Raw genomic sequence first — 23686 nt, forward strand, 5'->3', positions numbered from 1 at the left:
TTTGGTTTGTTGGAATATAATAAGTAAGAAGAAAAAAACAAAGAGCTCTTCTTTCACTCTACTGCTTCTCATAATAAAAGAGAGGTTTTTTTTTCGTTGTTGGCTCTCGGGGTACAGAGAGAGATAGAGTTGAAATTTAGAGACGAAAGAGTGAAAACTTTGATGCCCACTTGCAAAATTTGGCAAGAAAGAGAGATTTTTAATTTTTTTATTATTCTTTTACTGCCAAATTTTTAATAGTTTTGGAGGTGGCTCTCATGCACTATTTTGCTACCTCTTTTTCAGGGATAGCTTTCCTTTTCCTCCCTTGACTTGTCTGTGGGGCTGTCCTGACTTCCACTGACTGTTCATAAGACATGTAAACTCCCTTTCCCACATTCTAAGGATTGGATTCCCTTCCCCCCTCTCATTACTCTCTCTCTCTCTCTCTCTCTCTCTCTCTCTCTTCCTCTCCTTTCTCATCTCCTGTGTGCTATTATTACTCCCCCAACTGTGCAGTTGCACCACTTGCAAGGGACTCAAATGTCCAGGTGGCAACCTTCCATGGGCACATCTGGCTACTCATCAGGGACCAATCTGCTTGCTTACTCACTACTCCTATGAAGACGGAGAGAGAGAGAGAAGATGAATAAAGGAAAATATTAAGAGCACCAACCACATGGAAATAGAAGGACCTCAGTTGCAGTTATAGCACTCCAGTTTGAAGCTCTTTTTAGAAATAGCTCCAGTTTGATTTTCCCCATGTTAGAGGTGGTTTCTGACACTTTCTTGCATTGAAATTAGTGGAGAAACTGACTGCTCTAAGAGATGGATGGAGGTGGTACTTAAATTGATTGTTTTCTCTCTCTCTCTCTCTCTCTCTCTCTCTCTCTCTCTCTCTCTCTCTCACAGTAAGTGCAGCAACCTCCTCTTGGTTGATTCCAAGAACCAGGCTCAGGAAAATGACATGAAATCCGAACTCATCCTCTCTTTTGTTTACAAAGATTCCCCACCCCCTTGTGGACAAATACTACAATATCCTCCCTTCATTTGGATTTCTTGCCTCACTCTCTCCCTCTCTCTTCTCATTTTCTCTTAGAGGATTTTTGCACACCATTTCATCTTCCAATGAAATGCTAATCTTGTCGCAAGTTGAGGATGGTGATGGTCTCATGACTATCATGGCTACGCACTACAAGTCAAGGCACTTAAATGGACTCTCCTGTCACATGATAGGATGGATTTTACCGCATCATAACAGTCTTCATGATACTAATAGCATTTGGTAATTAGATGAGTTTTTTAGCTTCAGAAGAAATAATTCAATCACAACAATTATCAACAAGTTACGGGAAACGAAAGCGCAAAGATATTTCATTATCTTTTGATGTAGATTTAATGAAAAGACTCGATTTTTATGTTTGTCTAGGCACATGTATGAATATTTGCTTCCTATAAAGAATACTAGAAAAATATTTATAGGTGATGAGAGATTACTATTTCATTTGCTATTCTGTTGATCAATTTCTGTAGTTGTCAATTTCAATTGCCCATTAAGTTTATCGATTGACTTCTTACTAGGATGTTCAATCTATTTGTCCATCCTTAATTGGGCTTTCTTTTTCTTCGGTTGACTCTAAAGATTTGTACCGACGCTTCTCAACACTAAGATCTTTCTCTCTAAGTTCTCTGAACTCATTCTTATTTTACGATTCGTCGATGACTAATTGGGCTGTTAATCTATGGAAGACCGCCCTTCTTCTCGAGGAAGAGACTTTTTAACTCTGGACTAGGTTTACACTTGTTGCATCCTACTCCATAAAGGACTACTTAACCCTTTCTCAGCCTTCTCTGTAGGGAAGGCCGGAATCCTTTGATCATCTTCTTCTTCGATATAAATTGATCAAACCTTCCTAGAATTCTTGCCTCTTTGCCTTTGTCTTTTAATGCTTACTAGTTCTATGAGAAAAAATGGACTCTATTCGAAGATACTCTTATTTGATCATCAACCATCTTTTTTACATTCTCTGACAATTTCTTTAGAGAGAATACAATTAGAAAATTTTTAGAATACTAGGACCGTCATCGACCTTCACTTATTCGTCCGTCAAATATCTGCGCACAATAGATGTCACATTTCCCCACTCCTCAAAGGTGTCATTGATTCATTTTTCTCGCTTTTCGTTTTGTATAAGATTTAAAATGAAGAATGTAACTCATAATAGATGATTTCAAATTAACATATAACATATAAATTCTCAATTTAAATAATATTTATTTACAGAAATTATTTAAAAAACACCTAATACTTTGTTTTATTATCGTTAATATCCTATCATATAATAATTTATTATTTAATCTTGTTTTTTACTTAATTGATAGTTATCATATTATAAATTAAAGTAATTATATATGCACACTAAAAATAATATTTTCTTTTTAATTTAACTCTCGTTTGCTCTAATATCATTGTCATAGGTAACCAGTTAGATCTAAGGATATTTTAATTCTTTTTATCGTCAATTTAAATTTAAGTTCAGATGCTTTTGAAACAATAAAAACAAAACTCAAGACAGCGTTTTAAAATATTGAAGGATCTATAATCGAAAGCATGGTGCTTATTGGAATCATTGAAGGATTGTAACCATTAATGAAAGAGCTCCTTGTACATAGCTTGGCTTACATGATCTTTAGGGTAGCTTGGCCCTAACTAAATGTTCTTGAGGGGACTCTACTCTCTACCCCAACTCTTTTTCATTATCGTTGATGGAAGTTCTAACACACACACACACACACACACTCTCTCTCTCTCTCTCTCTCTCTCTCTCTCTCTCTCTCTCTCTCTCTATATATATATATATATATATATATCTATCTATCTAATCTATATATAAATAAATAAATCCTTTTCCTTTTGCTTTGATGGGAAGAAGTCTACTTGTATGCATGTTGATGTCATAATGGTGGAGAGGGTTATGTGTCTATTGGTGTTTGGATTGCTAGTCACAAGTGCCTCCCACTGTGGAGACAATGGAGGGTCCCTCCCTTTGAGTGGTTTAGTCTTGGCCTTTTGACATATCACTTGAGTTCACATGAATTCGGATACACAAAATTAAAGAATCTCCTCCCTCTTCACTTTATTGCTCTGGATGGCAATGCCATCCGAATGTTTGAATTTGAATCAATGCATATGAAGTTGAATCATTCCATCCTCTTTCTATAGAATTCTTGAGAATATAATTTCACCCCAAAAGGAACCCCTCTCTGCTGCTCTGTTAATCACTTAGTGTGAGCCATTCAGAGTCCTCTCCTTTCCCTACTACTTACTTGTAATCATTGCTGAAACCCCTAGATTAGGATCTTAAATTGGACTAGTTTATCTAGGGCTACAAGGAATTCTTTTTGTTTGTTTCATTTCATAGATTAGCAGTAATATATATATTTGGTATATCACAGAGGGGAAAAAAGAAGAAGAGAATTTTAACCTAACAATACCCGATAGAATAGTGGATATTCCGCTACTTCAGAAATAATAATAATAATAATAAAAAATTTAGTTCTCTTTTTTTTTAATTTTTTTTTAATCTTTTAAAACTCACAGTTAATATAACATGGGTCAAATAGTATATAAATCCGGCCCAAAACAGTCCAATTAGGACCGGGATAAGGCCGGCCCAAATCAACTCTGGCCTGTACCGGCTCAAGCCCGACTTTGAGGTGGGCTAAGTGGGCTAGGCCTATGCCCGTTAACCCATTCTAAAGATCCGATAACTCCGCCTGAGCCCGAAAACTCACGGGCTAGTTGGCGGTAACGGGCGATAATGTTTCAGCCCAGCCCGAACCCGACCTGGCCCGCCCAATGATCACTTCTAGAGTCCGTTCTAAACCCTTTTCCCAATTAAACCCTAAAAGATCGCTCCTATTCGATCTCCATCATTCTCTGCTTAGCTACGGTACGCGACGCCAATCCCTCGTTCGTCCGTCTCCCAAAGGTTCGCCGTTCTACATTTCTTTCGGAGCCTTAGCGGGGTTTCTTCTACGTCTTCTTCTGATTTAGGTTGTTAGGCCGTTGAGAAATCTGCTGAATTTTCTTCCTTTTGGGGGTTTTAAGTAGTTTCCCTATACTTTTTATTTGTTGATTTGATTGTACTAGTTAAAGAAAAGAAATGGATTACATGTCAGGATGTGTCAAATTTGTTTTTTTTTTTTTTTTTTGGTTCTTTCAGATTGTGCTAAAAAGTTGATTATTATAGTATTGCCTATTCTAGTTGTTTTATTATGTACTTTTCTATTGTTTTTCGTGATGAAGATGATTTCTGCCATATGCTGGGTTCCAAAGGGGGCTTCAAAGATTGTTCCACTGGTAGTGGAGCCTCCTTCTAAAGAGGAAATAGAGGAGATATTGAAGAATGACGCGCAAGAAACAAGGTTAGTATTAGTCGGGCCTTCTTGTCATAACTTAGCAAAACAGCATGTACTATAATTTGGTTCAAATAACTCTTTTGACAGTTACATATGATCATTTAATCCAATTCCTGTCTTAAATTTGCAGAGAAGACAGTGAAGAAGAAGAAGAAGGAATGGATGTAGACACTCACGTGGACGAAGATGAAGTAGCACGTGCGGTGTCTGCAGCACAAGCTCTTGGAAAGAACCAAGGGAATAAGAGCTCTAATGATCTCCAAAACATTGCTGATAGCCTTCGGGAACTTGACATGGATCATTATGATGACGAGGATGAAGGTATCCTTTCTTGCTAAATATATGTTCCGAGTAAAGCTTGAGGTTTTGTAATCTTCTCTCATCTGTTCTTCTTTTTTAGGTATTGAGCTATTTAGTACTGGAATGGGAGACCTTTATTATGCGAGTAATGATATGGACCCCTATCTACAAAATAAGGATGTAGGTTTTTCCTTCTCCAGGAAAGTTTTTCTTACTATACTATCTTTGTAGATCCTTGAATTAACTATTTGGGGATGCTTCATGCAGGATGATGATGATGAAGAGATTGATGACATGGCAATAAAACCTACGGATGCCGTTATAGTTTGTGCACGTAATGAGGATGAAGTCAGTCATCTTGAGGCATGTATCTATGACTTCAAGAACATCTTTTTTGGCAATTCTGTTCACATCCAGTTCCTTCTCAAATCAGCCATGAGGTGTCTAATTTACAGTACTGACAGTAACTGATAGTTGTGAATTTTCGATCATTAGTCCCCTTTTCTTTCGATCTGCTATATTTTGGTGTGGCCCTACTGCTAACAAAAAGTAGCAATCAACCTGATATATGGACAACCTGATCTTTGATAAAATGATAGTGATTGTTAATTGAGTAGACCATGTAGTTGTGCAGTCACTATAGATATTTTCTTCTAATGCAGGATCTTGAGGAGACAACTCTTCATTACTTAATAAACCTACACGACTCTTACTCTCTGGTTTTCTTTTTTACCTTCATAAATTGATAGGAAAGCCATTATTATGATATCTGTAGATGGGATGCTTACTGTTAACAATCACACAAACCTCTTATTTACTTCAAACCAATTATAATGCTGATATACAACCTGTGGAAAAGTATGATTGAAATGTCATATATCTTAGGTTTGGATTTATGAGGAATCAGAAGATGGAGAACCAAACATGTATGTTCATCATGATGTCATCCTTCCTGCTTTTCCCCTTTGCACAGCTTGGCTTGACTGCAATCTTAAAGGTGGTGATAAAGGTAAACCATTTCCTTAACCTGAAATTAGAAATGTTATTAATCTTTTATCTTCTTCTCCAGTTAACTGGCATGTTGTGGTTAATCTCTTACTTTTTTTTCTTTGTTCGATGTGTCTTTGGCAGGGAATTTTATAGCTGTGGGTTCAATGGAACCTGCTATTGAGATATGGGATCTGGATCTTGTATGTATCTGTTAATTGGATCTAATGAGAATCTCTCTTGTGATTTAATGTTAACTTGCATCATTTAGCCACACAGTGGTTACCGAAAATATTTTTTTATTTGACAGATTGAGGAGGTCCAACCTCTTGTGGTATTAGGGGGTCTGTCAAAGAAGAAAAAGGCTAAGGGGAAAAAGGTATAACACTAGCAGTCCTTTCGATTGCTCTTGTTTCTGCTACAGCACGCGTCAGCTGTGTCATTGTTGACAGTGAGATATTTTATGCTGATTTTTTAATCTCTTTATTTACAAAATAAGATTGCTGTTCTAGCAATTTTAAGTCTAATTGCTTGGCAAAGTTGGAATATTAGAATTAGGAAATATCATATCCACTAGGGAAAACCAGAAGAAGTCGAAGTTTAACTCAATTACTGTATACTGTTAGCAAAATTTCATGGTTCATGCTTTGCAACATTACATTCAAAAACTTTGGAATCTTTTGTTAGAAATAATCATATGCCATGATGAAACTACCAGAGTGTGTGTATGGTACTATAAATACTGTTTAAATGATTTTACACTGTCTACTTCTATTTACCTAATCCTTTCTGTTCATACTAGCCAACTGAAATTCCTGCGCATTACTGCTGCTAATTCTTACTAGTTTATTGGATCTGCATTTGTAGACAAAAAAGTACAAGAAGGGTAGCCATAGAGATTCTGTACTTGGTCTTGCATGGAACAAGGAGGTGAGGTGAGCACATAGCTGATTTATCACTTATTGATAATTCAAATTATCTTTGGTCGGTGAGTTTTAATATTTCTTCTCGTGCTGAATTTCAGGAATGTTTTAGCTAGTGCAAGTGCTGACAACACAGCCAAGATTTGGGATGTAGTTGCTGCGAAATGTGTTGTCACATTTGAGCATCACAATGACAAGGCAACTGCTTTCACTGTCATTCCTTTTCAGTTTTTTCTATTTTTCCATACTATCCATTTTTCTTTACTCTCACATGTATTCTACGAACTGTGTGAGTAGGTACATATGATGGTTATACTCTTCTATGGATTTAGTAAAAAAAATTATCAGCTCTCTAAGTATCCTTGTTTATTGAGTTATTGCTTGTTTATCAAGAGACCTTTTGCTATTTCTTGATTCCTTAATACTTGCTCATTTCTTCTGTGCTGTGTATTTGTAAAATCTTCCATGAAGTTGCTCATAAAAATGTTGATCATTGTAGAAGCATAGGTTGATGGTCTTTGTGATGTATGCGACAGGTTCAAGCAGTTGCATGGAACATGCACTCTCCTGAAATACTACTTAGTGGATCTTTTGATCAATCAGTTGTCATGGTAAGGCAGAGTCAATCATGTTCATATCAGTTCAGCTTGTTCTTTCTTATAGTTCTTCATATGCTTTTATAAGATTACTTAAATCTAAATTTCTTTGATGATTTGTGTAATATATCTATCTGTGATTAACCCACATGTCAGAAGGATTTTATGCATGTATACCCCTAGAAAGTAGATGTTTTCAGGTTTAGCTGTATAATGACAGATTGCATATATACTTATTGAGCACATACACACTCATGCTTACCATGATGAGTTGAGATCTCTCGCTTATTATTTTTACTTTTATTTTTTGACGAAATCTCTCGCTTATTATTGCCTTGGAGCTTGGATCAGATGCACTCAAAATTGTTTAATTTGTTTTTTCAGAGTCATTCATTGTCAAGAAAAATTGCAAAATCTTTGAAGTACTTTGGTCTTTGCGCTGTTATCAGAACTATTTATTACATTTTTCACTGTACTCATTCTATAGTTCACAAAAAAATGGCTAGAAGTTAGAACTCTTCTGCTGTTCTAGAATATCAAGCTGTTAACACATTTATCTTTAAATGATCAGTACATCAGAGCTTTCAGTATTGTGGTTGCTTGAAAACCATCATGATATTTTGATCTATCCAGTCCTTTACTCTATGTTTTGTATGAACAGCTTGGTGCAACTAATAAGTTTCAAGTCTTCCTCCAAGTCCATTAAGAAACTTTACTACAGTATCACTTCTGTATTTTATCTTGGTTTCTTTAAACTAAATTATACTTGACAACATCCAGATGGATATGAAATCTAGTCAACAGGCTTGTCACAAATGGTCTGTCACAGCAGAGGTTGAGAGCTTGGCATGGGACCCCTTCAGCGAACACTCATTTGTGGTGAGTTTTATACTCTACCGTGTGAAAATCATTGAGATTCACAAACTTTTAGTCTATTACTAAGATTTGTGGGTATGCTGGGCATTGACCTTTATAAATGAATTAAACAAATAATAGTTGACCTTTATCAGTCCATCGGTAGTCTTTTTGTGAACCCCCATTTCACTGTGATTTTTATTTTGCTTTCCATTTTGAGACTGAACATAAGTGCTTTCCAGGTCAGTCTTGAAAATGGTACAGTACAAGGTTTTGACAAGCGCACAGCTTCATCAAATTCAAGTTGTCTTTCGAAGCCAACTTTCATTCTTCATGCACACGAAAAAGCTATCTCTTCTGTCTCTTTCAACCCATCTGCTCCTAATGTATGTTCTTATCTTATGTTTACCATTTTGTTATACTTGCAAGCCATTAAAGCTGCATGTGTCAAGTTCTATTTCACTGTGCCATACTTATTAGCATGTTTTTTGTGCAGCTTCTTGCAACCGGTTCAACAGATAAAATGGTAATATTGTATGCGCAAAATATCATTTACTATATGTCCAACTGCTTATCTGATTATGAACTGGCTATTACTGCTAAAACAGGTGAAACTCTGGGACTTATCAAACAACCAACCATCATGCGTCGCATCACAGAATCCAAAAGCTGTAAGTCGATAATCTGATTCCTGTGTTCCAGTGATTTGGTTCAACTCTTATGCACTCTTTCTACTATTTAGTTCTCTTCAGTGTAATTTCTTACAAAATCAAAAGTGTCATCAGATATGTGAAACTGTTTCCATCCGTGTCTTTTTGGTGCTCCTCTGCCTGTGTGGTTCCTTCAACCTGAACTAAGATCACCTTATATATGCATCCAAGTAATTCATAGTTTGACTTACCTATGTGGTTATGTTATCAGGGAGCTATCTTCTCTATATCCTTTTCGGAGGACAGCCCTTTCTTGTTGGCCATTGGAGGGTCCAAGGGACGATCTAAAGTAAGCATTATATTCTCATGGCGTCTACCCTTTCTTTCAGATCTAATTTAACCGCGATTATTCAATCCTTCCAGGTATGGGACACCTTATGCGATCCAGGGGTTGTTCGTAGCTTTGGCAAGTATAGCAGTGGAAGAATTGATCCAAATTCCTCCTCTTGATCTTTTTTTTTCCTTTTTTTTTCTGGGGTCTTGATGTCCTGCAGTCAAAAGATTATACATATTCTGCACTGCGTGTAGTCAGCACTTGTGGGATGTCTTCAATTTTGACTGAAGTCGTTGAAATATGTGTGCAAAAGTATTTCCTCTACTTCTAGTGGGATTGTAGCAATATAATTTATTCCTACTTTCCGAAGATGATTCTCAATATTGCCTTTGTTCTTTGAAGGGTCTGTTTGTCTCGTGATATGTGCATCATCTTGTATAGATTTTGTAAGAAGAAATCAAAGACTAAATGCTTTTCGAACTCAAATCCTTTGTATGCTCAGTAGATTTTAATTTATTCTTCCTCGTCTAATATAAGCACGGATATTTTAAAACCAATAGGTTTAGTTAAACTGTCAAGGAGAACGAGGCAAAATCAATCTGATAACTCATTAACACAACTTGTGCAGACCATTTCTTACAGGAATTAATGAACAGAACAAGTATTTAAGAACAGACCCTAAACAAAGGTCTTCAGACATTAACCCTACGCCAAACAATAGAAAGAACATGGAGAACCATAGGTAAAAGCATATTGCAACTCTATCTCAAATCATTAATTAACAATAAAAACAGCAACCGATGCCTTTAGTTCCTACCATTTGGGGTCAGCTGATCAGTTTATAAACTATGCCAACAAAATTCTTGCATATCATACCATTACATTAAAGAGGTTATTAAAAAATTTTCTGCATCAGATTCCAGTAGGACAGATTACAGGCTAATGTCTGCTAAAAGAATTAAACCCTAGAGCCCCCTAGCTTTCGCTCAAAAAGGCGACGCAAGAGATACACTTGGAGAACACTAGCTCCGATTAGCGCAGCTGATTCAAAAAGTGCCTTGTGAATGGCCCTCCGACTCATGCCTTCATTCACTGCAGGCAAAGAAGCAACATCAAAATTTTCATACCAACAAGAAGTATCACCTACTTTTTTCTGAAAGGAAGAACTTAATATCACAAGACAGCTGCAGTAAGATATATCAATTGAAAGCATGGGCAGAGCCAAATTTTCTTCCTTGTTATGCATTTTTATTATAGAATAAGAGGACTGAAATTATCTGATACATACCTACTGCTTGGCGGTCTGTCTGAGCCTCCAACCAGTGCTGTTCAAACTGTATGTTATAAAGGGCTTCTTCAAGCTTTCCAATCTGTTCCAGTAAAGGAGTAAAATGCTCTGTACATATTGCAGATGAAATTAGAGTCATTTCATGTACTCTTTCAAGGAACGAAAATAAAAAGTGCAATTTACTTACCATCTTTAGCATGTTGATCGAAGTATGAGAAATGGCTGACATGTACATCAAAGTCTATGGTTTCATGATATGGAGATTTGTTGGTGAAACAGAAGCGATGAAGACCACTCCTCTGAACTACAAATTCAAACTTTTCACTAGTCTTGTCACGAGAATCATGAATTTGAGTACCAGAAGAATCTTTGACCTGGTAAATTAATACATATGATGTCAAAGCGGCAGTCTTAGAACACATGCTAGCACAAGTTTGACTGAATATAAGTGCAATAGATCTATTTACAATTTTTGGAAAGACTGGGGATTATAAGTTTTAACCAAAATGAAAGCAGACTTAGAATGCCATACAACCGGCAAAAGATTATTTATCAAAACCATATATATATATATATATATATATATATATATATATATAGTACAGTAACACCAAAGAAGCATACAAGATATACTTTTTTCCTGTTGCTCCATTGCAACTTAGTGGTTCCTCATAAGAAGTCAAATTTATCATACACAGATTGATTCAAAAAATATTTTTATGCACTTATCCAAGAAATATAATCCCTTCTTCTTCTTCTCAGTCAAGAATAACATATATATTCTACTACCAATACTAATGCAAAAAGAAAAAAGACATGTAGTACCCAATTATCTTTGATCTTATAACCGGTATTATAAAAGCAAGTGAGCTAGGCTACCACATTCTCCCATTAACCATCTTCAACATTCATCAAGGAAACATGGAGACAAAAACTTCCTAAAATATTCTTTTGGCTCATGGGATCATCAAACGAAGGGAAGTAGAAGGATTGTAATGCCGTAAAATGGAAATTTCAGAACTAATACAAGGACAACTACTTTTTAGAAAAAAAAATTCAAAAAAAGAACCAAGAAGATTGTACAAAATTTAGGGAATGGTAAATGGCATACCACAAGATCCACACCGTCATCGCTATAATGCCATGGAGTATCCGCCTTGATCACGACAAAAGACACATGAACTGTATCCCCTGCGTATTCAATTTGATGGGAGAAGCATTCTTCCCTATCTATCACAAATCTGATACCAAGAGAAAATCGCAGCTGCAGAAGCAAGGCTACCGCTAGAAAAATTCTTAATCTCAGACATAATCCTTCCATCTGTACATATAATCAAACCGCAAGTATGAACAATTTAAACCCAAAAAAAATCCCTTTTTTTTTTAAACAAGAAAGTAAGCATAAAATCATTACATTTCAAGCGAAAAAAATTGGATCTTTACCATGAGACTAAAAGAAAGAAGAGAGAGGAACGAAGGGAATCAGCAGTAAAATATAGGGCGATTTATAGACGAGTGATTTGGGTCTGAATTCAAGAAAGGGAAAGGAAGATTGTAATATCTAGAAAGCATCGATTCATCAATTGCCCAACTTAGAATATAACGAAGAAGGAGATCAAGGAATTAATCGAACCATACCATCGTTGGAAAAACCAGAGCGGTGATCAACGTTGTGGATGGTTCGAGGGTTTGGGCTTTCTAAGATTCGAGGAGGAGACGAAGCGAGACAGTACTTCTATATGGTAACGGCTGAAATACGGATCTTGTACAGTACATAATGTAGGAATTCTGTCAGCCTCTCGAAGAATAATTAATGATACTCCACCGCAGAGCTACATAAGAATTTGGCTCGTGTGGCAAATCCGCAAATGTACCGAAAATGGAAAGGAAATAGGAAATTTGTATTTCAACCCCTTGAGTTTTTGTTATTGCCGATTTGATCGCTTTGGTTTGCTTATCCAAATCAACCCTTAACTTTTCAATAATGATGTAAAAGACACCTTGTTAGATTTCATTCAAATTCTGCACTGTGGAATTTGGCTATCTGACCCAATAAATTTTCAAACAAATTTATTTAGACTTTCGTGCTCGTTTTTATGTTTATTTTCCATTGGTATAGGAAAATTTATAATTCAAGGATCTATATTTAAAAATGAGTTTTTAGTGGTCATTTTTGTTTAAACTCTAGTTTTGTTTGTTCAAATTCAAAATTGTTTGCATCACTACTCGCAATAAAATCACGGGAACCAAAGTTTAGATCCAACCTGAACATATTCAGGTAGCACATGCTAACACGTGGCTACCTCGCACCAATGTCATATGCCAACAAACTAGTTATCACCACCAGAAACTATTTGCATAAAAAGTTCACAAGATTGGCGTATTGAAACTGAATCAATTAATTTCTTTCTACTAATGCATACACAAATAGCTTATTTTTGCTCTTTTAAAACCTGAGGGCCATTTTTGCAAACGCCCAGATTTTGAGGCAGAGAGAGAGAGAGAGAGAGAGACAGCTTTAAACAGGCAAAATTATCAACACACATACACACAAATCGAAGACTTTTAGAAAAGAAAGGCACATATATAATATAGAAAAGAAACAAGAGCCAACTTTTTTTTTCTCTTCCTTTCTAAAAAGAAAGAGAAAATTGAAAGAAAGACAAAAACAAGAGATCTACAACACTTCTCAAAGTTGACATCATGGCTTCTGCTTCAATGCACCTCCTTTTCTGCCTGTAATTTTTCAGACAATATTGAAACATCACCATTTAATATTTCCCACATTTGCCGAGAGAGAGAGAGAGAAGCAAAGAGGTGTTGATTAATTACCTTGATATGGTGTTGTGGTTGGGCACTACCTTTGCCAGTCTTGCCTCCATATTTCCTAAGTTGCTCCCTCACAAACCTCTCATAGATGAAAGATGCACCCCTGAACTGTGGGAGCACCAGCCATGCCACAAAGGCCACCTTTATCTGATACCATACTGGTATCCTAAATCACAAGAAAATAATAATAGTTTCAAATTAGTCCTTAATAAATATTTCACAAAAGGAACTATTAATATAGAGAGAAGGAAAAAAGTAATGGACCAAGACATTACCAGTACAAGATGGGCTCTGCTACCATCTCCATGAGAGTTAGGAAGGAGTACAAGATCCAATATGCCAACCACTGCTCATCATCCAACTTATCTGGGCTCTCAATGGCTCGCACTGATGCATATCTGATAAGAATTCATATATCATGTGGATAAATTTTGATTTCATATCCAACGAATAGGGCCATTAAACCATTCCTTTTTTATCTCTATTATATCTATTATTGTTGTTAATACTGAAGACTACGCATACATCCAATGATACAAACGATCAAAGTAAGCCATTGATAAACAAAGAGTAAAGGGAAAGAAATTGTAGATGAACTTACAATGGATATATGAGTGTAATGGTTGGTCTGCACAAAGAACCAACACTATAGAGGTTATCATAGAAACTTACCAAACAATTAACAAACACTTCGCCTCTCAACAAGTAATGAAGGGTGGAAAAACAAAAGATAAAATTAACAAACCATACCCTGCCAGTGTATAGAGGTGGCTGAGAAAGGCTCCAAAATTTCCCATTTCCAGATATTTGCTTCGATATGTCTCAGGTGACAAGTAACTCTTATGTAGCAGAAAAATGATCTCAATACATATAGCGAGATAGAGAGAGCTCACAGATAAGAACTAGAGAAGGTTAAGTAGGTGATGCATATTATATGGAGGCAAAGGGTAGGAGGAAAGGTGGCAACATCTGAGAAAGCATAGGATTCTTCTCTTGGACGTGGCAAACAATAGTTAAGCACCGACAGACATCACCAGGTTTGAGACCACCGCCTTGTTCCAAATCTAATTACAAAAACTGAAGATCTAAGCTAAAGTACTCATAGACTAATCTTTGCAGCTTTGGTCTGTGTTAAGGATTAATGTGGGGTTACTATACCTAGGTGCCTGCTCTGTGGCAGAAAGACATGTGGCACGACCTTTAAGGAGGTGCCTTGATGAAAACGTGTCAAGAGTGGAGGGTCGTAGGAGGAACAGCCCTAATGGGATTCGAGCCCAGGTGGTGACTGGGGCTCTTTCTCCTACTTGACTTAATCCAGTGGTGGACCGCGACCAGTTGCTACTTACGAGGAAATATGATAATCTATTGAATGCTTGGTTTTCTACATTATTGCCATTGAAAACTTTCTAAGAATCATAATTGAAATACATTTTAAAATATTATTAGTGCCATTAAAATATTAGGTTCTTTCATAAGTACTATTATAGTTAGTTTCTAACAAAGAATTCCTACGATTTATTATTAAAGTTAACAACAACAATAAATAGCTAAGATACCCTTCTTCTTGAAGATTAGAGTGTAAAGTATTTATGAACAACTTTTGTATTGTATAAAAAATATTTTCCTTTGTAGTATAATATTCGGTATTTTGATCATTTTCAAATTATTTTAAACAATTTATGCAAAGGAAAAAAATATTTTCAAACCTAAGTTCAGTTTTAATCATAATTAATTAGAGCACAATGATATCAGTAACAATTATGATATTTTAAAAAATTTCAGTGGCAACAATTTAAAAATTCTAAATGTTTTAAGTATTAGGTTTTATATTTTATGTTTGGTTTAAATCACTACAGTCATCCTAAATCACTATCCAGCCATTAAATTGGCACCCAATAGGGCTTTGTGAGCCCTATTAAGTTCCCATTTCACCTAAAATCTTAAGCTTCCAAAAATATTCTTTGTTTAGCAAAAGTCACACAAGGATAAATATTTCAGTAACTTATATGGTTATAGATATGAAACTTCTATATACTAAAAAAAAAGCCTAGAAATAATCATGTAAAGTGTACTAGATAAGAGTCAATACTTTTCCTCAATGTTTGGTAGATCTAATACATAGAAGGTTTTTTACCTTCATAGTTAGTGTTCATGGTTTGGTTGGTGGGAGCAGTTGAGCTATTAATCATCAGCACAATCTATTTTCCTAACTCCCCTATATTGGCTTCCAGGTGCAGATCCTCTGCGGGAATTTCCTAAAGCCAAGGTACTGTGTAGCAGCGTCAGCAGTTAGAATAAACCAGTTAAACAATAAAATTAGCTGATTTGGCGGCCAATCACAGGCTGCCGAGCACCTCGACTGCACTTGAAATTCCTGCAGCTAGGCAATATTGGCTAGTTCTCGGCAATATTTACCTCATTACACGACTCAAAATCCTACAATTGCGAGTAGTCTACCAATGGAAAGCCCCCATTCCTCTCCTTAATTACTTAAAGTGGTTGAACTGCATTAGTCCTCTCCTTCCCTCTACATAACCTTCTTCCCTCTACTCCTCAAACATCATTTCTTAGCTAACTGTGCTAAGGATATGCTTTAATGCTTCCTTTTCTTGTGAAAAAATTGTTGCACCCACTAAGTCGGCATCAACTCACTATGAAATCAAGTGACTTCCTCTTCATAGGTTCTACTTCAAACTAATTATACAAGGTCGAAGATAATGTCGATAGCTATGCGGACTAGTGCTGGCTTGTGCCTTCACAAGGCAGGTTTCGTGAAGGCAGAAGGAACTTCCAAGAAGCATATTGTTGGTAGTTTGGGGAGGAGAGGAGAGGTAAGGGGATTATGTGTGAAAAGTTGTGATGGTGGTGGTGGCAACAAGGTGAGTGTGGATAGGATCAATGGAAGGAAGGCTAATGGGGTTGTTGTGAATGGGAGTGAGCCTCCTTTGTGTTGGAGGAAGGGAGGTGAAGATGAGGGTGGGGTAATGTCTGTGAATGATTTTAAAGTTGGCCAGTTTGTAGAGGAGAGGTTTGTTTACAGGCAAGTTTTTGTGATAAGGTCTTATGAGATTGGGCCTGACAAGACTGCAACTATGGAGACCTTGATGAATCTTCTTCAGGTAGTTCTCATCCAGCAACACCTTTGCTTATGGTATATATTAGCTAATTAAGGACTCTCTATTTTTATTATAGATAACCCCTTATAGAATTGCCCATTTAAAGACTATCTTGTAACTCTGCAAAGGCCATCACCCATTACTTTCTCTGTCTATCTATTTTATACAATGAGTAATACAAACTTTAGGACAGGGAGTTCAAATGCAAATAAATATGATGCCCTCACTAAACAGAATTTATTCTACACACAAGAGAGAAGAAATATAAAATAAATAACAAAAGCACCTGGAAATAGGGAATATACCATTATATCACATACCTCAACAATATCTCAAAACCACATTAAACAATTGGCAAAATACATAGAGAACTTGATTCAATAGCTTTAGTATTACTTAGTAGATCATGATTCATTAGTCACATATCAAAGAACTTGAGGTTGTTGATGTTGACGAATGGTCTTATGCAACAATCTAGTCACATATAAAAGAACTTGAGGTTGTTAATTTTGCTGCTGTTGCTGCTAATTTTTGTACTCACTTTTTCTTAAGAAGAGCCAAACTAAATATTATATATTGATTGATTACCAAGAACAGGAAACAGCTCTCAACCATGTGATGAGTTCTGGCCTCGCAAGTGATGGGTTCGGCGCGACTCATGAAATGAGCCTCAGGAAACTCATATGGGTTGTCACTAGAATTAACATCCAAGTTGACAAGTACAGCTGCTGGTAATAAGCTTATTCTGTTTTACTCTCCTATGATTTATCCATGCATCTCTACTTTGCTGAAATTTGACATCTTCTCAAAACAGAAACTTTATAACTTCCATGTTGGTATAAATGGCAAACCTTTTTATAAGGAAAAGCAAAACATCACTGATAACAACATTTTGTTTTTAGATGACTTGACTAAAGTTGGAACTGGAGCCAAATTACCTACATGTAACTTCAACAGATAATCTAGCATAACTTGTCAGACATAACTACAATGAGTCAATTCATTAGAGTTTCAGTACATATGATCTTTGATTAAATGCTTCTTTAACTGCTAGGCTAAGACAACTTCATCCGAACTACATTAATGGTTTTCTGCAAAACCTCTTTGCTAAATCTTGAAACAAGAATCAAAGATATTTTAAATGCAGTCAAAAAGTGAATGGCATTCACCAAAATGATAAAAATATTATCTAATGCTACGTGTAGAATGTAAAGTACACTATGAATGTGTAAAACTTATGTAGGATGACATATAATTACATATTACAGGGGAGATGTGATTGAGATTGACACCTGGGTAACAGCATCTGGAAAGAATGGCATGCGCAGAGACTGGATCATCCGAGAGTACAATGCCAAGAGAATAATTGCAAGAGCTACAAGGTACTTGAACCTTCACAACAAATTTGAAGCTAACCTTAGCTCAACAACTTTCTATATTACTTGTGCAGCAAGTGGGTTATGATGAATAGAGAAACAAGAAGACTATCTAAGATACCTGAACAAGTGAGGGAAGAGGTGAGGCCTTTCTACTTGGATCGCATGATAATCTCTGAAATCAGCAGCAACCACACCATTGACAAGCTCACTGATGATACAGCAGAGAACATCAGATCAGGATTAGCAGTAAGTGCGCAGGACTATTGCAGCATTACTTTCAAGCTCAGTCTACCTACTTATCAGAATTGTCTGACAAATTCTTTCATATAATTTAGCCAAGATGGAGTGACATGGATGTTAATCAACACGTAAACAATGTAAAATACATTGGTTGGATTTTGGAGGTAAGCTTGCAGTTGATATGATTCAGTAGGTCAGAACTCAGAAGTTGATATAGATTTTTTTTGCATAAGACCACCCATAGTTTAACCTTATTGTAAGAAAGACCTCACATTTTTGAATTACTTGCAAAATGACTCATCCTTTTTCATGTATATTTGGTCATACATTTTCTTCTGCCAGAGCTGTCATAGACTGGAATATTAGTTATGAATCAATTAAGGTCTTCGTCAAAAAAAAAATCAATTAAGGTAGTCTTTTGCAGATATGAATGATGCAGAGTTGATCTACAATGTTATGCAATAAGAAACAAAATGCAGGTGGCAATATGCAGAAATTAAAAAAAAAAAAACAATCTTAAATTGAGCACATGAAATAAGCATCATTAGATGATTATTTGGCATCAACTATCTAATATCACCTTCTGCAGAGTGTGCCATTAAATGTTTTAGAGGATTACCATCTTGCAAGCATAACACTAGAGTACCGTCGTGAATGTCGGCAATCTCAATTGCTTGAGTCGCTTACAAGCATGGTATCAAAGGAATCTGATCAGAAACATACTAGTTCATGCAAGACTGATTTGGGAAGCACGCACCTTATACGTTTGCAAGAGGATAAAGCAGAGATAGTGAGAGCACGAGCAGAATGGCGGTGCAAGGCGAATGCTTAACAATACTTCCATGTCCACTAATCCTTGTTCTTTGGAGATACAATTTAGTTGCAGATTCTGGCAGTGCATCTTTTGGATCATGCAGCCGTTATGTTTTGTTAGTACAAGATACATGTACTATGAATATGACAGACTTAAAACCTTGCAAACATCTTCAGAGTTGATTGGATTTGTATTCAGAATAAATGAAAATGGGTTCTTTAACAAAGTGAATGGATTTTGGTACGAACAACGGGTTAATTGAAAGGACAATCATAATATCTTTTTTATATTTTCAAATTGAGGGAAACTCTCTTCTCGAAACGGTATGTTATACCAACTTTATAGTTAGAACCCCACATTTCACTACTTCCAAATCAAGATTTTGCATTTTTCTAGGAAAATAGTCAAAAACACTTCCAGTTGGACACCTACATCATTATGTTCAATATGAATGCAATTCAGTAGACTAGCAAGATAAGTATTCAGAAAATTATGATGCAAAAGTACCATTATACTACAATTGAATATCAAATGATCTCAATCCTGTAAATTGTTGTGGAACAATTAATGCATCAGCATAAAAGACATAAAAAAAGGAAAGAGAACAGATAGTTCACTTATTTAAAAATACTGGAAGATTCCAGTATTCCACAGAATATATTGACGACGAATTAAAGAAGCACCCATATATCCTCGGTTGATCTCTATTTCCATAAACATTCATGCGTAACGACTATTTTCCAATGGACGCCTCCAAACAATTGATAACTACTCCATGTAGAAAGTCATACCATTGACTGTGAGATCATAAGCTTAGAAACCAGATCACGTGCTTCCTCTAAAAGATGGTTCACTTCTGAGATTTGCTATAGAGATGAGCATAAACGATCTTGGTTCTATAAACTAGAGTCATGCTGAAGGCAACTGCAACAATGCAAAAACCTGACATAATTAAGGAGGAAAGAAAGAAGCATACAGCGCCTTGACATTTTAGTTCCTTTTCTTCCTGAACTTGTGCCTCATAGAGCAATTTCCTAAACAAGGATGTCCAGTTATGGTGCTCGTGTGCTTGCTTCTCAGCTTCATAATCATAAATACCACTAGCAATAAGGCCTGAGAATACTAATGAGCCTGCAGGATTAGCCACTGTAAGAAAGTTGTACAAGGCACCAAAGTTTTTCAAGCCGAATAGCTCAGAGGCAGCAGCTGGAACAATAGACCAATGAGCCCCATATCCAAGCCCAATTAGCAAAGTTCCTACATACATTGTTCCAGGCCAAGCCATCGCAAAGAAGAAGTGCCCAATCGCCATTAAAATCTGAGCCATTGCCAAAGCAACTGGCCTTGGATATGCATGATCCCTGACCAATACAATTGAAGCATTTTAGAAAGGAAGAACCAAAATAATATAAAAAATCAAACGAAATCTTTTGTTAAGTTAATACACTGGGGAAATGTTTCCAGAAAAAGTTAATTCAAAAGGTTGATTAATAGATCAACCTCGACCAACAAATAACATTAACATATGAAAAAACATATAAAATATTAAATAAGTGTGATCTCCTTTGTGCTTAAACGGGTAAGTTGTGCTTGATGGCATGTTCGTGCATAATCTTGTGGCAATGAATTTTACAGAAAATCAAAATTGTCACACTGGAATAATGTCTTATTAGACAGTGACTATGCTTCCCCATCACCACACAGACTTGCATACGAAGACAGTTTATTAGTAACACGATATAGATTATTAAAATCAGAACAAATATTAGAAAGAAATATTACGTCATAAAAGCTAACAAACTTTATCATATATATTTATGATTAAAGGTAACAGAAAATATTTATAATATTGCATATTAAACATGCAGATGGAATCTACGCTCCTTGTCAGTATGTGCAAATATATATCTACTTCGAAGGACTGCAATAACTAGCCTGAGACTGTCAAATACTGAATTACCTTACTATAATCTCAGAAATATAGCCTCCACCAATACGGCCAAGAAAGTTCCAAATACTAATCATGGATACAAAAATATGAGTCTCTTCATAACCCAACGATTGGCTCATTTGACCCAAGTTATCAATGACTGTTAAACCAGAACCAGATCCAAACAAAAGAGAGAGAAACAAAAGCCAAAGATCAGCCTTGATTAATGCCTGCATCAGGGTAAAATCTTCTCCCCTGCGTGGACCTCTGTTCCTTTTGACCCTCACAGCTCCTACAGCTGCAGCTTGAAAAAGTCTCGCTTGCAACTGCATAATTCTCTTCTGCCTCTCTGATGCAGGAAGCAAATCAACTTCCTTGGGCTTTTCGTCTTCAACCTCACTCAAAATAACCTCATGGTTTTCAGTGGATTGTCCTGAATTGCTTGCCTCTTCCTTCTGAGGCACTGTCAAGAGAGGCTCTTGAGCAGAAGTATCATCAGAAGAATATGTCAAAAGCAAAGGTATTATGATAGGAACTAGAAGTAGAAGCAGCAGCACGACTGTGAACACGGTAGTCACCTTACGGCTCAAGTTAATTAGATCTTCAAGAAGCATAACACCCATTAAATAAGCAGCTAAAAGCAGGCACACACTATAGATGAATGTAAAGCTAGAACTATCAGATAATCGCACTTGTCTATGACCTCCAACAGGTCTAACAACAAACATTAAGGCAATGACCACCATGGTAGGTCCAACAGCAACCATAAATATAAGGGCTGCATGATGAGGTGTGTGTATCATTGCATATATTTGAGTCAAAATGGCACCACTCAAACCAGCAAAACCCTTCAAGATACCCACTACAGGCCCCCTGCTCTTGGGGAAGTTCTGCACACAGGAAACCAGTGCAGCTGTGTTGAAGTATGTTTCTCCATTGTTGCCAATAAATATGAGTATGCACATCTGTAAAAGAAATACCAGCTAACAATCAATCAGAGGAAACATAAGTAGATATCCACTCCACACATATGTAAGAAAAAAGAGTCCAACAAGAGCAGCAACTTCGTACAAAACTTCCTTAAGTTCGTACCATAGAAGAGATCTTGAGAACGGGATCCATATTAAGGGCATGATCATGTGCAGCAAGACATCAGGTCCATCAGTTCATGTGCTTACAAGTACAAGTAGAATCGAACCAGGTACAAATTTTTTTTGCAGCAGACAATGTGGAAGAATTCTACGCTACATGAAGCTCAGCAATAATTCTACAAGAAGCCAAACTAAAACTCTAACATGTCTACCAAAAAGGGGAAAAAGTTCCACACTTTTGGTCTTTCTTCCAAATTATCCAACAATATCAATGAAATCGGATATCTCAATCTACACGAAAAAAGATGAAAAAAAAGAAGGAAGAATTCATGGACAACCACACCACCCCAAAAACATGCAAGCCTAAAGAAGAAAAACCAATCCAAGAAAGAACCAGCTTTCAGGGAAAATAAAAATAAAAATAAAAGATATCAACAAACAACAAATTCTCGAGTTTACATACGATCAGTTATCTTGGTTGGCGCCAGAGTTAACAGACCCACAATAGCTGGCTCCTCATACTCGTTAATAAAAACACACCAACCAAGACACCATTTGAAGTGAGAACATGATCAAGATAGAAATCCACTGGGAAAAGAATAAATCCACAAGATTACCCATTTTCACTTACCGCCCACAGAGGCAAGACAGGCGAACGGCCAGTAACGATGAGCCAAACCCACCCGTACCCAACCAAATTCTGCAGCGCTCCAATGAGCAGAGCAGCCCACAGCGGCAATATCTCGCACAGGCTGCCTGCAAGAAACCCGACGCTATCGCCGAGGTCTTTCGCGACCCCAAGGCTCGCGATTTGGCGCTGGTTATACCCCAAAGAGCTCTTAATCACCGGCGAAATACTCCCAAACAAGTAGCCAATTCCAGCACAAGATTGCATCCACATTGCCGCCACGAAAACTAGCCATTTGTTGTTAAAGAAGGACCTCAGCTTCGCCTGAAACCTATCCATTCGCTCTCGGATGGAGAACTCCACGGAATTGAAGTAGAGATGCGACCTTTTTCACTTTTACGGGCGATGCCAGACCAAAAAGAGTGGAAGAAAGCGACTTGTGTTGGTCCTATCCTCCTATGTTGAGCTATGGATAATCGGAAGGCAAAAGGGAGAACTTTTAGGCTGATATCTAGACAAGTACTGGAGTAAAAAAGAGATTAAAAAAAAATAGTGGCGGTGGGATCACCATTCTCTAAGGAAGAGCGAGAGAGAGATGAGCAACGAAAGAGGAGCGATAAAATAAGAAATCTTTTGTTTAAGCACGTGGGCATGGCGGGCGATTAAAATTGGCCTCTATTTGTCGGGACGTATCCCTCGGCGTCGTTGGCGATCTGGCAGAGATCCGAAGTCAATTCCTCGCCAGTGTCGGGTTCGCATCTCCCCCGCTTTTTTCCTCGTAGCGGATAAGAATTAAAACTAGCGCGACTTGTTGGGATGCGCATCATGGCATGGCATGGTATGGCATGGCATGGCATGGTTGTATTCGGCCTCATGGATTAAATCTAATCCAAGACGTGATGACGTGGCTCTCTAAGACCCTTGTAATCCTTCCACGTAATTAATGGCTCACTCCTCGATTTAATTCGTCAAAAAAAGATCGGTATAATTCGGCCCACCATATTCGAGTCTAAGACTCTATGCACGAAATTAATGCGAGCGAGTTTGTTTCTTGAGCTCCTAAGTGTTGATTAGAATATGCTTTTGAAGTAGAGGGTGCTTGCAAATTATTAACATACTGATTAGTATTCCTGTGTAACTTATCACGTAATTCTACGTCACTCTTTAATCAAAGTTTCTCTTCCAAAGAACGGGTTGGTGGAATAATGTGCTTTGAACTCTTAATGACGATGATAATCTAGTTATATACGAAATCTAACTAGAGATTTTGTCTCACATGGAATAAGATGTTAAAAAATAGAACTGACATAAACATCAAAGTTATT

General features: G+C 36.8%; 5 protein-coding genes across 9 annotated transcripts; 2 read left to right on the forward strand and 3 right to left on the reverse strand.

The window, feature by feature from the left end:
* The first annotated feature begins 3837 nt into the window (after positions 1-3837).
* On the forward strand, positions 3838-9415 carry LOC140795518 (uncharacterized WD repeat-containing protein C17D11.16-like). 2 transcript variants are annotated; one of them, XM_073148132.1, is made up of 17 exons: positions 3838-3971; positions 4289-4407; positions 4532-4722; positions 4802-4881; positions 4969-5064; positions 5587-5710; positions 5833-5891; positions 5999-6067; positions 6556-6623; positions 6713-6809; positions 7148-7222; positions 7988-8086; positions 8305-8448; positions 8559-8588; positions 8671-8733; positions 8984-9061; positions 9136-9415. In XM_073148132.1, exons 2-17 carry the CDS (start codon positions 4289-4291, stop codon positions 9220-9222), a joined length of 1479 nt encoding a protein of 492 aa, XP_073004233.1. In that variant the 5' UTR covers positions 3838-3971; the 3' UTR covers positions 9223-9415. The 2 variants fall into 2 exon arrangements, with proteins under 2 accessions (XP_073004233.1, XP_073004234.1); XM_073148133.1 differs by having other exon boundaries at positions 3876-4036.
* Positions 9416-9785: 370 nt separating this feature from the next.
* On the reverse strand, positions 9786-12142 carry LOC140795199 (transmembrane emp24 domain-containing protein p24beta2-like). 2 transcript variants are annotated; one of them, XM_073147636.1, is made up of 5 exons: positions 11973-12142; positions 11446-11655; positions 10522-10708; positions 10335-10442; positions 9786-10138 (listed from the first exon to the last, which is right to left on the reverse strand). In XM_073147636.1, exons 1-5 carry the CDS (start codon positions 11973-11975, stop codon positions 10005-10007), a joined length of 642 nt encoding a protein of 213 aa, XP_073003737.1. In that variant the 5' UTR covers positions 11976-12142; the 3' UTR covers positions 9786-10004. The 2 variants fall into 2 exon arrangements, with proteins under 2 accessions (XP_073003737.1, XP_073003738.1); XM_073147637.1 differs by having other exon boundaries at positions 11778-12142.
* Positions 12143-12897: 755 nt separating this feature from the next.
* On the reverse strand, positions 12898-17917 carry LOC140795115 (protein HVA22-like). Of its 3 annotated transcripts, none has more exons than XM_073147504.1 (5): positions 17777-17917; positions 17572-17671; positions 13439-13561; positions 13167-13329; positions 12898-13070 (listed from the first exon to the last, which is right to left on the reverse strand). In XM_073147504.1, the coding sequence occupies exons 2-5, from the start codon at positions 17583-17585 to the stop codon at positions 13050-13052; spliced, it is 321 nt and encodes a 106-aa protein (XP_073003605.1). In that variant the 5' UTR covers positions 17586-17671; positions 17777-17917; the 3' UTR covers positions 12898-13049. The 3 variants fall into 3 exon arrangements, with proteins under 3 accessions (XP_073003605.1, XP_073003603.1, XP_073003604.1); XM_073147502.1 differs by lacking the exons at positions 17572-17671; positions 17777-17917 and adding exons at positions 13765-13791; positions 13914-14198; XM_073147503.1 differs by lacking the exons at positions 17572-17671; positions 17777-17917 and adding an exon at positions 13914-14336.
* On the forward strand, positions 15723-18938 carry LOC140795114 (palmitoyl-acyl carrier protein thioesterase, chloroplastic-like). The gene is made up of 6 exons (XM_073147501.1): positions 15723-16282; positions 16877-17010; positions 17548-17661; positions 17730-17904; positions 17994-18062; positions 18488-18938. Exons 1-6 carry the CDS (start codon positions 15881-15883, stop codon positions 18728-18730), a joined length of 1137 nt encoding a protein of 378 aa, XP_073003602.1. The 5' UTR covers positions 15723-15880; the 3' UTR covers positions 18731-18938.
* Positions 18939-19174: 236 nt separating this feature from the next.
* LOC140795112 (protein NUCLEAR FUSION DEFECTIVE 4-like) lies at positions 19175-22846 on the reverse strand. Its single transcript, XM_073147500.1, has 3 exons — positions 22365-22846; positions 20673-21607; positions 19175-20073 (listed from the first exon to the last, which is right to left on the reverse strand). Exons 1-3 carry the CDS (start codon positions 22698-22700, stop codon positions 19563-19565), a joined length of 1782 nt encoding a protein of 593 aa, XP_073003601.1. The 5' UTR covers positions 22701-22846; the 3' UTR covers positions 19175-19562.
* Positions 22847-23686: the final 840 nt, after the last annotated feature.

The sequence above is a fragment of the Typha latifolia genome, chromosome 9, assembly GCF_019914945.1.
Source record: "Typha latifolia isolate L0001 chromosome 9, TyphaL0001v2, whole genome shotgun sequence".
NCBI lineage: Eukaryota > Viridiplantae > Streptophyta > Magnoliopsida > Poales > Typhaceae > Typha > Typha latifolia.